At 39.3% G+C, this 13,370-nt stretch overlaps 1 protein-coding gene across 4 annotated transcripts in view; it reads left to right on the plus strand.

Moving 5' to 3' along the window:
• chchd6a (coiled-coil-helix-coiled-coil-helix domain containing 6a) overlaps positions 1-13,370 on the plus strand; it is a 108,004-nt gene that overhangs the window by 60,430 nt on the left and 34,204 nt on the right. For all 4 annotated transcript variants that reach the window (XR_004566952.1, XR_004566953.1, XM_034196484.1 and 1 more), the window contains one exon: positions 11,518-11,653. Coding sequence is in view for 2 of the 4 variants with exons in the window: in XM_034196484.1 (XP_034052375.1) it covers positions 11,518-11,653 (136 nt within the window). In the remaining 2 variants the exon portion in view is untranslated. The remainder of the gene's footprint in view (positions 1-11,517; positions 11,654-13,370) is intronic.

A 13,370-nucleotide genomic window follows, 5' to 3' on the forward strand; every position in this document is an offset into this window, starting at 1 on the left:
GCTCTGACCTCCGGGGAATTCGGTAGTATTTCTTTAATGGGTGGTTAAGATGTGAGGATAACAGTGTGTCTGTGTTTGGGCTTCAAATACGGTGCTTTTCTACAGATTACCTTACCACTGCACTGGTAAGGTAAAACTAGGCCGATTAATAAGATTTGAAGTGCTTTGTAACTTTGACCCGCTACACAAAAAACAATGAAGAAAGTTGAACCACAAACTAACTGTATCACTATAACATGATGATGGTGGTGATAAAGAATGCATCCAACGTTCCGCTGCTCATTAAAAAAACAGCGCGTTAAACAAACCATCATGCTCTTACTTTGAAAACCATGCGGAAATGTCGTCATCAGCAGGCCATCACTTGGTTTACCGAAATATAACCGAGTGACACGAGTAGATTTTAACCGAGACCGGCGGAAAGTTTGTCTCAAAACTCTGTGTGTGTAAAAAGACGATCCACAAGCAGAGATTTGAGATCCACGAGCAGAAATGTGAGATCCAAAGGCGTATTTTTGGTTGACAAATACAAAATGGATTCACAAATACCTGATCGAAAGTTGTAAATGTTAACGAGGTATTCAAAGATCTTTTTTTAAATTTGTAAACATATTTTGCGTATTTGCAGATCCGTTTTACATTTGCAAATGTATTTGTGAGTTTGCAAATCTTTTAAATGCATTTGTGGATGGTGTTTTACATTTACAAATCACATATTTACACACAAATTATTTGTATGTTCACACAAATTATTATGAGTCATATCTAAGCCCATAAATAGACAGCTGGCCTTGTTCAAATTCCTTGGATACTGACCTGAGCGTTTTGACGCAGGTTATCTGCCTCGTCTGTCTCTGTCTCAGTTGTCATTCTAATATGTTCAACTGAAGAGGATAGTGTCTTGATTACTTTCACACATTAAACGCATCCAGACTCAAAAAGAAAATAGTTTCAAGCCTCATTTTTATTACACTCCATCTGTTATTCTACAGGTAGGTCAAGCTTGTCAATGCTAAATACCTCTGTTAAGTTGTAAGTAATGCAGAGTAGTCTTAATGCTTGCTGCCACAGTTGTCATTCACTCCTAAATTCATCCAACCTCATGCAAAACTTTAGTTTAGAAGTTGCATGGGAACATCTAAATGTGTATTGAGAAATAGAACATTATTTAGGCTCATGCTCTGTTGAGTTTGACATTTCAGAGTGCTACAGGACAGTGACCTTGTGCTCTCGGGTCCGCTCAAACCCCAGAGAGCTGGCAGCTAAAGCTCCTTTTTTGCTACAAGGATTTAACTGTGGATTAACGCATCACAAACATACAGGCACGTATACACACTTACTCAAACAGAACACAGAATGACACAGACAGTGGCCAATGGAACGGGGTTTGGAGTCATGCACACTGTGAAACTTCACTCAAACAGTTTTGAAGCCAGAGTCTGTAAGAAGTTTGCTGACTCTGGTTGATAATGTGAGATAATGGCACTTTGTTTTTGTTACTTATACACAAATGGTTCAAAGTGTCTATCAGTGTCTAGCCTTTTTGCACCCAAAATTGTTGTTATTTAAGAAGATTCTCTTAAATCAGAGTACAATGGGACCAATAAGTCACTAAATATACATATATGGGAAACAGTTCTTCACTGCTAAAGGATGATGCTCATGAAGTTAACGTCTATTGTAAATGTAAACGGTTGTAATGTTAAAAGTCAAAAGTAGTGAAAGTTGATTCTGCATTGAAATATTAAACACTGACAAGCCAAGAAAGTCCTAGATCAAGTTTAGTTAGAGCATTGATCCCCTATTGTTTGTAATCTCACAATATATCGACGCCAATCATCAACCTCCAATCAAATTGTGCAATTGTTTGCCTGCCTGACGTATTTGGGCTCCTTGTAGATACAAAATGCACTGTATTCAAACAAATTTGTATCCGATTCACAGGCATTGAACCATTTACTATGGCTCAGTTCTTTTGAAGTGGACATGTTGTAGCCAATATAGTATACAGGTGAAATACAATATTTATTTCAGCCCAAACACAGACACACTGTTATCCTCACATCTTAACCACCCATTAAAGAAATACTACCGAATTCCCCGGAGGTTAGATTTAGACTAGATTACAGAATAAATGAGAGCCTAATCCACTCTCTGACAAAGAATGCATCTAACGTTCCGCTGTTCATTAAAAAAAACAGCGCATTAAACAAACCATCATGCTCTTACTTTGAAAACCATGCGGAAATGTCGCCATCACGTGGTTTCCGAAAAAAAGATTTTAGCCGAGACCGGCGGAAAGTTTGTCTCAAATCTCTGTGTGTGTAAAAAGATGATCCACGAGCAAAGATTTGAGATCCACAAACAGAAATGTGAGATCCACAAGCGCATTTTTGGACTACTACGACAGTGTGTTTGTGCTTTAAGAGGAATACAAAAAACTGGAAAGTAACTTAGGGGTGGGCGATATGACGATATATATCGTCGTGACGATGTTAGGTCTCCACGATATGCTTTTTCAGAGATATCGTATCTATCGTGATAAAAAATAAATTAAAAAAAAACTTTAAAAAAAAAAAACTGATGTGAAAGACGTGCTCTAAAGCTGTCTAGTCAGGATTCAGACAGTATTGCACTTCATTTATTGTCTTGGTTGATTCTGTTAGCTTATATTTTATTTGCGTGCATATGAAACGCTAACCATTCCCATTGAGATCATTAAAACTGTCATTTGAACGGCGATCAAGCCTGAAGCCACAGAGACGGACACGATCCCCTGTCCGGCTAGGGTTAGGGTTAGCCAACACACTCTCACTCCATACATTTCATTTGGTCAGGGTCCCGTGGCGTGCAGTTGTGACGCTCCTAGGCTCCTTCAGCTTCATAAAGGGACGCAAATAGCTTTCAACTGATTGCAATGTATTCCCATCTGCGGCGGGATTTGACGCTCATGGAAGCACGGCATTCGTTTGTGTCGGCTGCCCTTAAAGGCAATGTGAGCGTCCATTCTCATTGGATAACGGAGAATTGTACACCCCAGGGGTAGACATTAAGGGTAAAAAGCCACTGGCCCTCCGGGCCGGTGGAATTGTATTGTCACTGGCCCCACCATTGTAACCACTGGCCCGGAGCATTCGTCCAAAAAAAAAATCGACTAATAATGAAGAAAATTAACACATTTGTTGCAATAGTAATTTATGCACAAACTACATTACTACTTGTACTACAACATTTGAACAATCAGTTCTTCCTCATTTTCCTCAATTGTTCATATTTGGTTTATTAAAATAATGATATTGTGGTCATTGTTAAAAAATGTCTGCTATTATTATGAGTATTATTATTTGTATAATGCACTTTCTGCCTTCCTGTCATCAGGAGTTAGAAATGTAATGGCTATAGATCAGATTAGATCCTTCATTATCCTAAACTGCTGGGACATTTCCCTATAGCCAATACCTTTATATTTTCTACTCTTCACTTACTTGTCAGCATAGGTCGGCATTGATGTACAGAGCCGACAGAAGACCTTGTTTATATTGGCATCATATTGAGAGGTGCAGCCAGTGACGCGTCTTAAAACCAGGAAGTAAGCTGCTGGTTCCCTCGACAAAAAGCAATGGAATTTCTCCACAGGGTTTTGGAAAATAGCTGGAAATAAGGTCTGTGGAAAACAAACCTGTTTGATAAATGCACGTTTTGTTCAGCTGGATAATCTCCACATGTCTACCCTACTTTTATAATGTTCGAATCATAAATCTAATCGATAGATTATAAAAAGGGTTTTAGGACGCGTCACTGCACCACTCTATAGAAGCCAACTCCATCGATCAAGCTGGCTGAAACTTTATCTCCCTCTTCTTCTCATGCTCCCTGTCACTCTCCTTTAACTCCTCCGGTGACTTTCTTTTATTTGAAGATTGTTTTTTGCACGGCGCTTGGCCGGTTACCACTGGTATTAAAAACATTTTGGCGAATGGTTAGGTGGCGCGATAGTCTGTAGTGAAGGAGCCCGCTCACGCTCACTGGAGCCTGCTCGCGCTGCGCTCCGCAGCAAACAGCTGTTTGCTTTTCACCCAACAACGACAAGCGACTCACGAAACGCTATGTTGTAGCGTTAATAAACGAAACAATTTAACAAAATTGCTAGTCAAAATACCAATACCACAGGAAAAAAAAAATTTTAAACAATATTTTAGTGGCCCGAGTGGGCAAGTGGAAAGTACGTTATGCTGGCCCGGGGTGTCTAAATAGTGCTTCCGGGCCAGCGGGCCATTTATAATGTCGAGCCCTGCACCCGGAAGTAAGTATTCCCCTTACTGTCGATTTATTTTAGTGATATCTGCACTACTCATCGACTAAAAAACACCAGATTATCCTTGTTAATTACACAACATTGATTAGTTTAAATTGTGTGCAATGCTTTTGTATTTTTCCCCTTCGATTCGGAGAAACAAATATGTTTTCGGAGTAAAGGATGGCAGAAGACACTACACTACCCAGAATCCCCAGCTATCGTTTGGACTACACCATGTGCTCTGTTTGACAAACCCCGTGATAGTCCTCAAGCTCTGTGATTGGAGAGTGTGCTCCGAGGGTTACGCCGAGCCTCGAACAGCACTTGAAATGGGATGGAACCACGGCAGACTGTCCAAAACTGGATTTGAACGGCTGGGGGAGCGGGAGGGGAAGAGGCTCTCCGTGCGCGGCGCAGGGGGCTATGACAGTGGACGGAGAGCCTCTTCCCCTCCCGCTCCCCCAGCCTCACCTACTGATTTTAATTTCACCATATATCAAGCCCGATCGATTTCACAATGTCAGCGCACCTCTGCTTTCGTGTTGGTAGTTCAGTCCGAGTTGTTTGACACGCTAGTGCTACTGTACCTCAGAAAGTTCATTTTTATACTGAGAAACTGTGCCTTGAAGCCATATCAAAATGTTGAATTGTTCATTCAGGGATTCATTTCAGAAATAAAACCAGCTTGAAATGCTATTTTGGTCTGTTACTCCTTTTTGTTTTAGTTTCTGTTACCTTGTAGGTGCTTGTACTGTTAAGTAACTTGAAAAATAACCATAATAACCGACATGAAAAAATATCGTGATATATATATCGTCTATCGTGATACTGCTTGAAAAATATCGTGATAATATATTTTTCAATATCGCCCACTAGCTCACTTAAATCAGATTTTGATATATCTTAAACGTGTACGTTTCATGCCACTGAATCTCCGACAGAACAGTTATAAAGCAGCCTGATTAGGAAGGACAGGGAATAAAAAGTTAAAGCAGTTATGCCACTAAGGCCATTCTTTAATTTTAAACTGTCAGGATTGCTCATTAAAATGTATTCATCATGTTAATACAAATCATTTTCGACATAAAATTACTGAACATTATGGTAATTTCCTGAATCTGACGTGCCAAACCTTTATATTCCCATTTTATATGAAATAGTAGAAAGTTAAGTTGCCAAAATTAAAGTTGTTACATAGGGGCAACATTTCCGAGCAGCAAAAACCACAAAAACAAACTCTTAAAAAAACATTTTAAAAACATTTTTTCTATTTAGTAGAAGCTATGACCAATCATTAGATGTGCCTAAACAATCTGAAAGAAAAGATATTCTGAAAAACAGTATTTTTAAAGGATTAGCTAAAGTAAGTATTTAATGAAATTAAGCACTTTTCTTCTGCTTAAATACTTGAGATGAGAGACAAAGTGTAGTGTGAGTACTATAGAGCAGTGGTTCCCAAACGGTGTGCAAGTCCGGGTGTGCCGTGGGATTTTGTGACAACCATACGTTATTATTGCAATATACAACTACACAAAAATAATTATTTAATTTTTAATTGACTATATCAGTACTTTGTAGGTTTATATGTACGTAATCTGCGCGACTTGCGCGTCCACATCTCCACGTGCAGTGCTGCATAAACATGGCTGAGTCAGCGATAACTTTCAAGGGGTGGAGGTATGCCCATTATTTTGAGTTCGTCCGAAGAATAGACAGGAATGTGACGGTGAGGTGCAAACTGTGTCCAGGCCAGAAGCTGTTATCCACTGCTGTAAACACCACGTCAAACCTCAACACACACCTGCAAAGAACACATGCTAAGGTGAAGCTACCGCACACGCTATTTGTTGTTTGTTTATATATATATCACGTCTGTTCTTCTTCTCTGTCTTCCGGTTGTTGCCTGTTTTGAATGACAAATACACACTACCGCCGCCTGCTGGTAAGGAAAGTTATTGCCACTCACGCATGCGCAGTTCGTACGTGCTCGAGTAAAGTAACGAGTTACTTTATGTAGATAGTAACGAAGTAGTGTAATATATTACATTTTTTTAGTAACAACCCCATCTCTGGAGTTGGCGTTCTCTACTCTGATTTACATGAAGAACAACAGGAGGTCACGGCTCTCTGTTGAACAGGACTTGCGAGTGGCCCTCTCCTCAGTGCCACCAAGGATTAAAACATTCTGCGCGCCCCGACAGGCACATGTATCTCACTAATTTGTAAGTCGGCACAAATATTTACAATAGCACATGTTTCAATGCTGATTGCTGAAATGTTACATTTATAATTTGTAGTTCAGGACCATGGACAATGCAGCTTCCTTGCATTGACAGTTCTCTGTGCTGAATTTCTGCTGAGTTTGCTTTGCCTCATTTTTAATGTTGTGACCTGTCTAGTTTAACTGAGTGTGTTGCTGCTTTGATGAAGCCTAATTTGATAAAGTTTCAAAATAATTTCTGAAATATTTCGTTAATAAATATGTCATGAGTAATATAGTTGTCTTTGTCACATTTTATTTGGCATTAGTAAATAATTATGCACATTTACAGATATTTTACATGATATGAGTGATAACACGTGTTATAACGGCTATTTTGCACAATAGGTGTGCCTTGAGATTTTTACTTGTCCTTTGGTGTGCCTTGGGCACAAAAAGTTTGGGAACCACTGCTATAGAGGACCCTGTCTTCCTGGTTGGGATATAAATGGATACTGTAGATGGAGAACTGAAGAGGTTTGGAGATAGAAGATGAGGAGAAGAGGATGTGTGCCCTTAGCCAATTGAAAAGCTGTCAGGGTGCAGGTGCATACAAGCTACAAGCAAGAGATAAGAGGCATCTCTGTCTCTCTAGCTGTTTTCCTCTTCACCTCTCCTGCCCTCTTTCGTCCTTTTTATCATCTCGGTTTTCACTTCACTTCACCACAACACGAGTATTTTAATCAATTGGTTAATGGTAAAACAGCGTGTCCAGGAATTCTAGCTCTCTGAACATGTCAAATGCCATTTCCTGCCTCAATAGATAAGGGTGGACCTGTTTACTTCAGGTTTACTGTTCTCTTTTCTAAAAGAGTAGACTATCAATAAAAAAGAGGGAAGCACACATTACAAAATAAAAATCTAATAACATTCAAGGTAGAAAATATCGGTAGCAGCATTATAAAAGTAAGTAATCATATAGAAATAATGAAGTAGCTCATTCTCAAGCCTTTGGGAAAGCTTTAAAACATTGTATTACATATTTGTGTTGATACACTTTTAGCAATGAGAAGAACCAGGCTAAATTGTATTTATGTCAAACTAATGTTGGGTTTAAACTACAGGAGTTTTGAGATGATGATCCCTGATCCATCCTTTCTGGTCTAGTCATGAACATGCAAACTAATTTAACTACCGTGATATTTTTAAACAATTTTCAGACATGAGAGTGGTATCCATCTTCTCATCTTAGAATCAGGTACCATGTACTTTTTCTCTTCGGCAAAGCGTATTTCCCAAAATGTTGGCAATTTTCTTTCTCTGTTGATCTTGGTTCATTAAATAGAGTTGTATGTTCATCTGTGGCTTGGCAGATGTAACCAATATGCCTTGTCTGTAAAATCCCTGTCCACCCAGGTTGCGGACTATTGCAGAAAAGACTGCAGTCGCTACAACAACTGCAATGTCCTTGACAATAGAGGTCGGACGAGGACTTCACAATAGTTCTAGTGTGTGAATGTAGCCGAGTGTTAAATCAAACATTATTTTAATCCTGACAGTTGAGGCTCAAGTTGTTCAGGGATACGAGAACCACCAGACGAAATGCCATGGTTTAATGATTGTCAATGTAGATGCCTGACCCTAGAAATGTGTAGTATATGATATTAAGACAGTTCTTGCAAGGCTTTTTGTGAAAAACTAAAGACTAAAGACAAACTGATGGCTCCTACCAACCACCCTCTTTTTTTATTGTTCGAAAATAGCAGATTTGTATTACCGTGGTAATAAAAATAAAGAAAATGTCTTTGGGCTGTATGTTGTGATGTTGGGATAGCAAACTTGAACTCCAACCTCACTACTGAAGGATTCAATAACCTTTAATAATGAAACCAACTACGCTCAACAGAACCACCATGGATTCTTCTTAGCAGAAACATTTGATTCAATTACATTTCTCCTACAATGGTAGGTCTGACCTAAATATGACTTCAGTTAATCGACCCATTTCCCAAATAAATATCCTGTCCTAAAGTGGTCCTCTAACATCTCAATCTGAGAGTTTTAGGGTTATAATTTAGGGTTAGGGGTATATACGCTTTTGCTGTTTGTTTGGAGAATACTATGTGGTATTGGCAAGCAAAATAACAAAAAGTCTAGAACATACACATAATAAACGTTGTCGGTATTGTAGCCCTCTAGTCACTAACAATGTTGGATTCTCTTAATTTTCCTTGGGCGCTACTTCCTTTGAGATGTTAACACCATTTTCTAATTAGCTGCCTGAAACACAGTACAGATAGCAATACTTTGTAGTTGACAGGATAAAAATAAAATGGCATGCAGGACAAACAATGCCTCATAGCCAAAGCCAGTAAGGAAAACACACAAAAAACATCGCTAACTCTAAGAGATAAGAGGCCATAAAAAGCATCTTTCTTATCAGTCTCGTAGCTTTGCCAGAGGCTTTTGTAGTTGGTGGTGTGTTTTGTGTCTTTTCCATTTTCAAATTTCTCCCCCTTTAATTTCTCTTTGTTTCGGTAAGCTGGTTTGCGTGGTCCTGAAGTCTGAGGCCTCTGTGTTCCAACCGCCTCCGCCTTCGCTGCCGGAGATAAAAATAATGGGCAGTACCATTAATTAAGACACTAATCTTACTGTTTGTCATATTTACCGCTCACAGATGCGTGGAGAACTCTCCCAAAAAATGACTGCTCCCTCTCACAATAAAGTGCGTTCGCAGCACATACACACATTCACTTCAAGAGAAAATACATGGCTTGTCAGGGATGCTGCTCGTTCCGGCGAAAAAACCAAAGCTCTCTCACTTCCTTTTATTTATTTATTTTTGTAAGCGGCTCAGTTAATATTGTTGATTTAAGACCTCACCTTCAATTTGGTGTGGCATGTGGACAGGGCTTTAGCTTTCGCTGCGACTGAGCCAATTTTCTGCTCCAAGCGCCTTTAATAAACCAATGCAGCGCTATCAGGAGACTTTGGCTTTCCCTGATGAAGGTCATTTATTTCAAATTAAAGGAAAGTTCCTTATCTTCAGTGGCCTCAAACGGCGAGAGAGATAAAGATGGCGCGCTTTGGTGTTGTCCTCTCTACGTTGTTAATGTGACAAAAAGGGGGGGGGATGAGCGAGGGAGAAGTAAGAAAGGAGTTGGAGGGAATACAGAGACAAAAAGTGGGAAAAGACAGATCAAACATGGAAGATAAGCCATTGGAGGTGGTATGGGGGGGGGGGGAGTAATCGGATAGGCTGTCATCTTTTGGAAATGGGCCTAAATACCAAAGAAAGCTTTATTCATTCCCTTTCATCGTTTTATCTTACTTCCTTCCTTTATATGTTTGTTCTGTTCCTTTTTCACTTTAACCTCTATCACCCATGCTCAGATAAACTCAGTCTTTGCATTCATGATACTGTCGCAGATGATATAGTGCACGTGTGTGCCTTTGTGGATATGGATATGCTGTAATTGAAACGGGGGTCAGCGCTTCTTTGTGAATCAAAGCCATAAAGACCCTTTAATTTGGCTTTCAATTAAACTGGTGTTAAATGCTCCTTACTGAGAAACGCAGGGGGGACTGCATAGAGAAGATCGACAAGTCGGCATGTCTGGAGGTGTGCACAAGTTTGTGGTGCTTTCATGTTAACGGTGTACTACAAATTGTGTGTAGGTGTGTACATCTGTGCATGTGCCTTTCGTGGGTGTATTGAACCCGCTTGTCTCTGCTTCAATCAGTAAGAATCCATTACAGCAGGGCACCCAAGCAGCAGGCCTGTCATAGTTAACAATCACACAGATAGACAGGCAAAGACCAATTATAATACAGCCGACATTAAATTAAGCACGGCTGATTCTGTCTCTCAAGGCTCACTTTTCTGCTGTATTTGATCAGAACAATGTTACCCACTCAATTAAATGTGATTTTGCCCTAATTGCATGATTTGCAAAGAAGCATGCACCACACACGCCATAGGTTGTTAAACCGGTGTCAGTGGTTGAGGTTGTTAATTGTTTTTCTCCTTTGTCTTGCCTCTTTTAATCAGACTTCTTTCTTTTGCATGTTTGTTTTCTTCTTTTTTAATAGTTTTCTATTTTGCATCAAGTTGGACAAAGCGAACTGTACCAGTCAGTCTTTTGAAGTCATACATTGTTATCATTGCTGTGGGAGTAAATGTGTTGTTTTTCTCACATGCAAAGAAGAGAAAAGTTCTCGGTCTCAAACTTTGAAATAATAATGAATGTCCGGGTAATCTCCTTTAGACTGTATATACTGTAAGAATGTCAACTTCTATATAATCGTACCTCTTTTTTACCTATGGACGTTTGGCCCCTGCTGGTTATTAGAAATAATGGAGGTTTAAGGCACTTTGCATCAGCTTACATATTCAGGTTGCTACTAAAAAAGTAGCAAATCAGTCTTATTTCATACCAACTCCTAAGAAATATATCCAGTTGTTTGGCTTCAAAATGTTCCCCAGATAATCTCTAACTGTGTATTTTCTGCTGTTACATATCAAGTTGTTGGGTATTTAAAGTATTTAATACAGCTAATAAACACCCAAAAATATCCAAGCCAAAATAATGTACAGTACATTTAAAAATCAGTGCATTTGACAAAGCAAAAAAAAGGGTTAAGGTTAGGAGCAACAACGCTTTTACAAGAGCGTTGTTGCTCATTTTTAAGTAAGGGAGTTTAAAAAAGGGGCAAAAAGGATGTCTTTCGAAATGTATGTTGTACTTTGTTTTTTATTTGTATTTATTATTAAACCTTTATTTAACCATTGATATCATCGATCTCTTTTTCAAGGGAGACCTGTTTGTTTTTATTTATGTTTTTTCCATCGAGAACTACTTAGGAAATAAGTGTATCTAGTAATCCTTTCAAGCGCTATCTTCTTGGATTTTTGTTTGTCATTATGCTCTTTGGGGTTCTTGTGCTTTAAAATCTGTAATTAAAATTATGCTAACGTCACTCATGATTCCATCTTTGTTTACCCCTGTGTTTTCGGCAGGTCTCGCAATATGAACCCGGTATGTTCTGGCCTGCAGGCTCAGATTCTATCATGCTACAGGGATAACGGAGACCAGACCCTAAGGTGTTCCGACCTGGCCAAGCAATACATGCAGTGTATCAATGCGGCAAAGAAGGTGAGTGAGGGAATATCAGGGAACATCCAAAGGGTTAGTAAAACAAAAGTACCGTCACAAATTGTACTTACTCCCATATATAGTCATGACTCATATCTATTGCAACCTTCTACTAAAAAATAATACGTATGTAAAGATAATATTATATTGTACTTTACATGAAGTTTGCTACATGACGACCCCGTCGGAGTGGTGGCTTTTGATGTTTTCCATCGACAGACACAGTGTTATTTTCAGGGCAGCACTATGTCTGATGTAAAAGAAAGAAACTCAAGTTGTCAAACTTATTCTGGGGGAGTTAAGGATCCAAGTTAAGGATTTTGAGTGCTGTCACTTTAGGTTTTTTACACGGAGAAAAGTCTTGTCATTAGAAAGAGCTTTCCAAATGAATGTCTGATGTAAAAGTATGAAATCCAATCCTCCAGTGCTACCAAACTTGTTTTCCTACCACTGCTGAAAATGACACCTTTTTCAAACACAGTCTGGGTTTCTGGGATGGCATCAGTCCTCAGTCGCAGTTCAGCTTGTCACTGCGGCGTTCAGCCTTTTGGGTCTAATTTTATGATGGTTTTGGTCTAACAAGCCGTACAACTATACATTTTCCCAGACATGACATCTTGGGTATTTCCTGAATATGACAGCAACTAAATTTATTAACATTGCCAGAATTGAAAACTAATCCTTAAAGTAGTTCACTTGATTTCAAATAAACCAGATAGGGTCGTAAAAAAGTCAGACGCAGCGTTATTTACTGTAGTCTCATCACTAGAAATCTATGAAAATATAGCAACTTGCACTGTAGACTGTGAGTATGATTATTTAAAGTGGATCTATCATGCTATATTTGAATAATATATTGTAGGGCCATACCTATATAAGGTATATTTATACGTTTTATTTTTCAAAATACCAAACAGGTCATGCATTTTAGCCATGACTCATTTCGCTCTATTTTGCTCTCCTCTACCCTGTCTTTGCATGCGCTGCAGCTGACCACGTCCCCCTGCAAAGGAGGGGCCCGAGTTAGGATAACCAGCTGTTAGTAACCAGCCTAAAGCAGTTCCCCTTATGCCAACTTCTTACTTCTATAAGAATAAAACACAGAGGGCGGAGATCTCTTTTTCTCCCTGCTGCAGCCTAGCAGCTGATCTCAGAGCACGCTCCTCTCTCCTGCAGGGGGGCGTGGTCAGCTGCAGCTCACAGAATCAGCCCCCTGCAAAAACAGGGCTGGAAAGAGCCAATAGAGCGAAATGAGGCATGGCTAAAATGCAGGGTCTGTTTGGTATTTTGAAAAAAAAACATATATTTATATACTTTAAATAGGTATGGCCCTACAATATATTGTTCAAATATAGCATGATATGTCCCCTTTAAGTTACAATTCCTGTAACCCAGTCTCTTATCATAGCAATGAGGACAACATATTATATATATATTTAGGGCCCGAGCACGAGAGTGCTAGGAACCTATTGTTATTGTAGGAATTATTCTTCACTATTCTTCCCGTCCTTAGAACCCATTTTTGAGGGCCTTAGGACGCTTCAAAAGTTGAATAATTTTGCACGGATGCCAGGACCGGGAAAAATGTTGACATTCTGGAGTCGATGGGTTCAAATTGTCCAACCTGCTCGCTAGTGCCACCTATGAAAATCCCATTTCGGAAAAAGGTACATAGTCTCACCGTAAGTCCGAATAACCAGACATTTTGCACACTTAT

The sequence above is a fragment of the Gymnodraco acuticeps genome, unplaced genomic scaffold (genome assembly GCF_902827175.1).
Source record: "Gymnodraco acuticeps unplaced genomic scaffold, fGymAcu1.1, whole genome shotgun sequence".
Classification (NCBI taxonomy): domain Eukaryota; kingdom Metazoa; phylum Chordata; class Actinopteri; order Perciformes; family Bathydraconidae; genus Gymnodraco; species Gymnodraco acuticeps.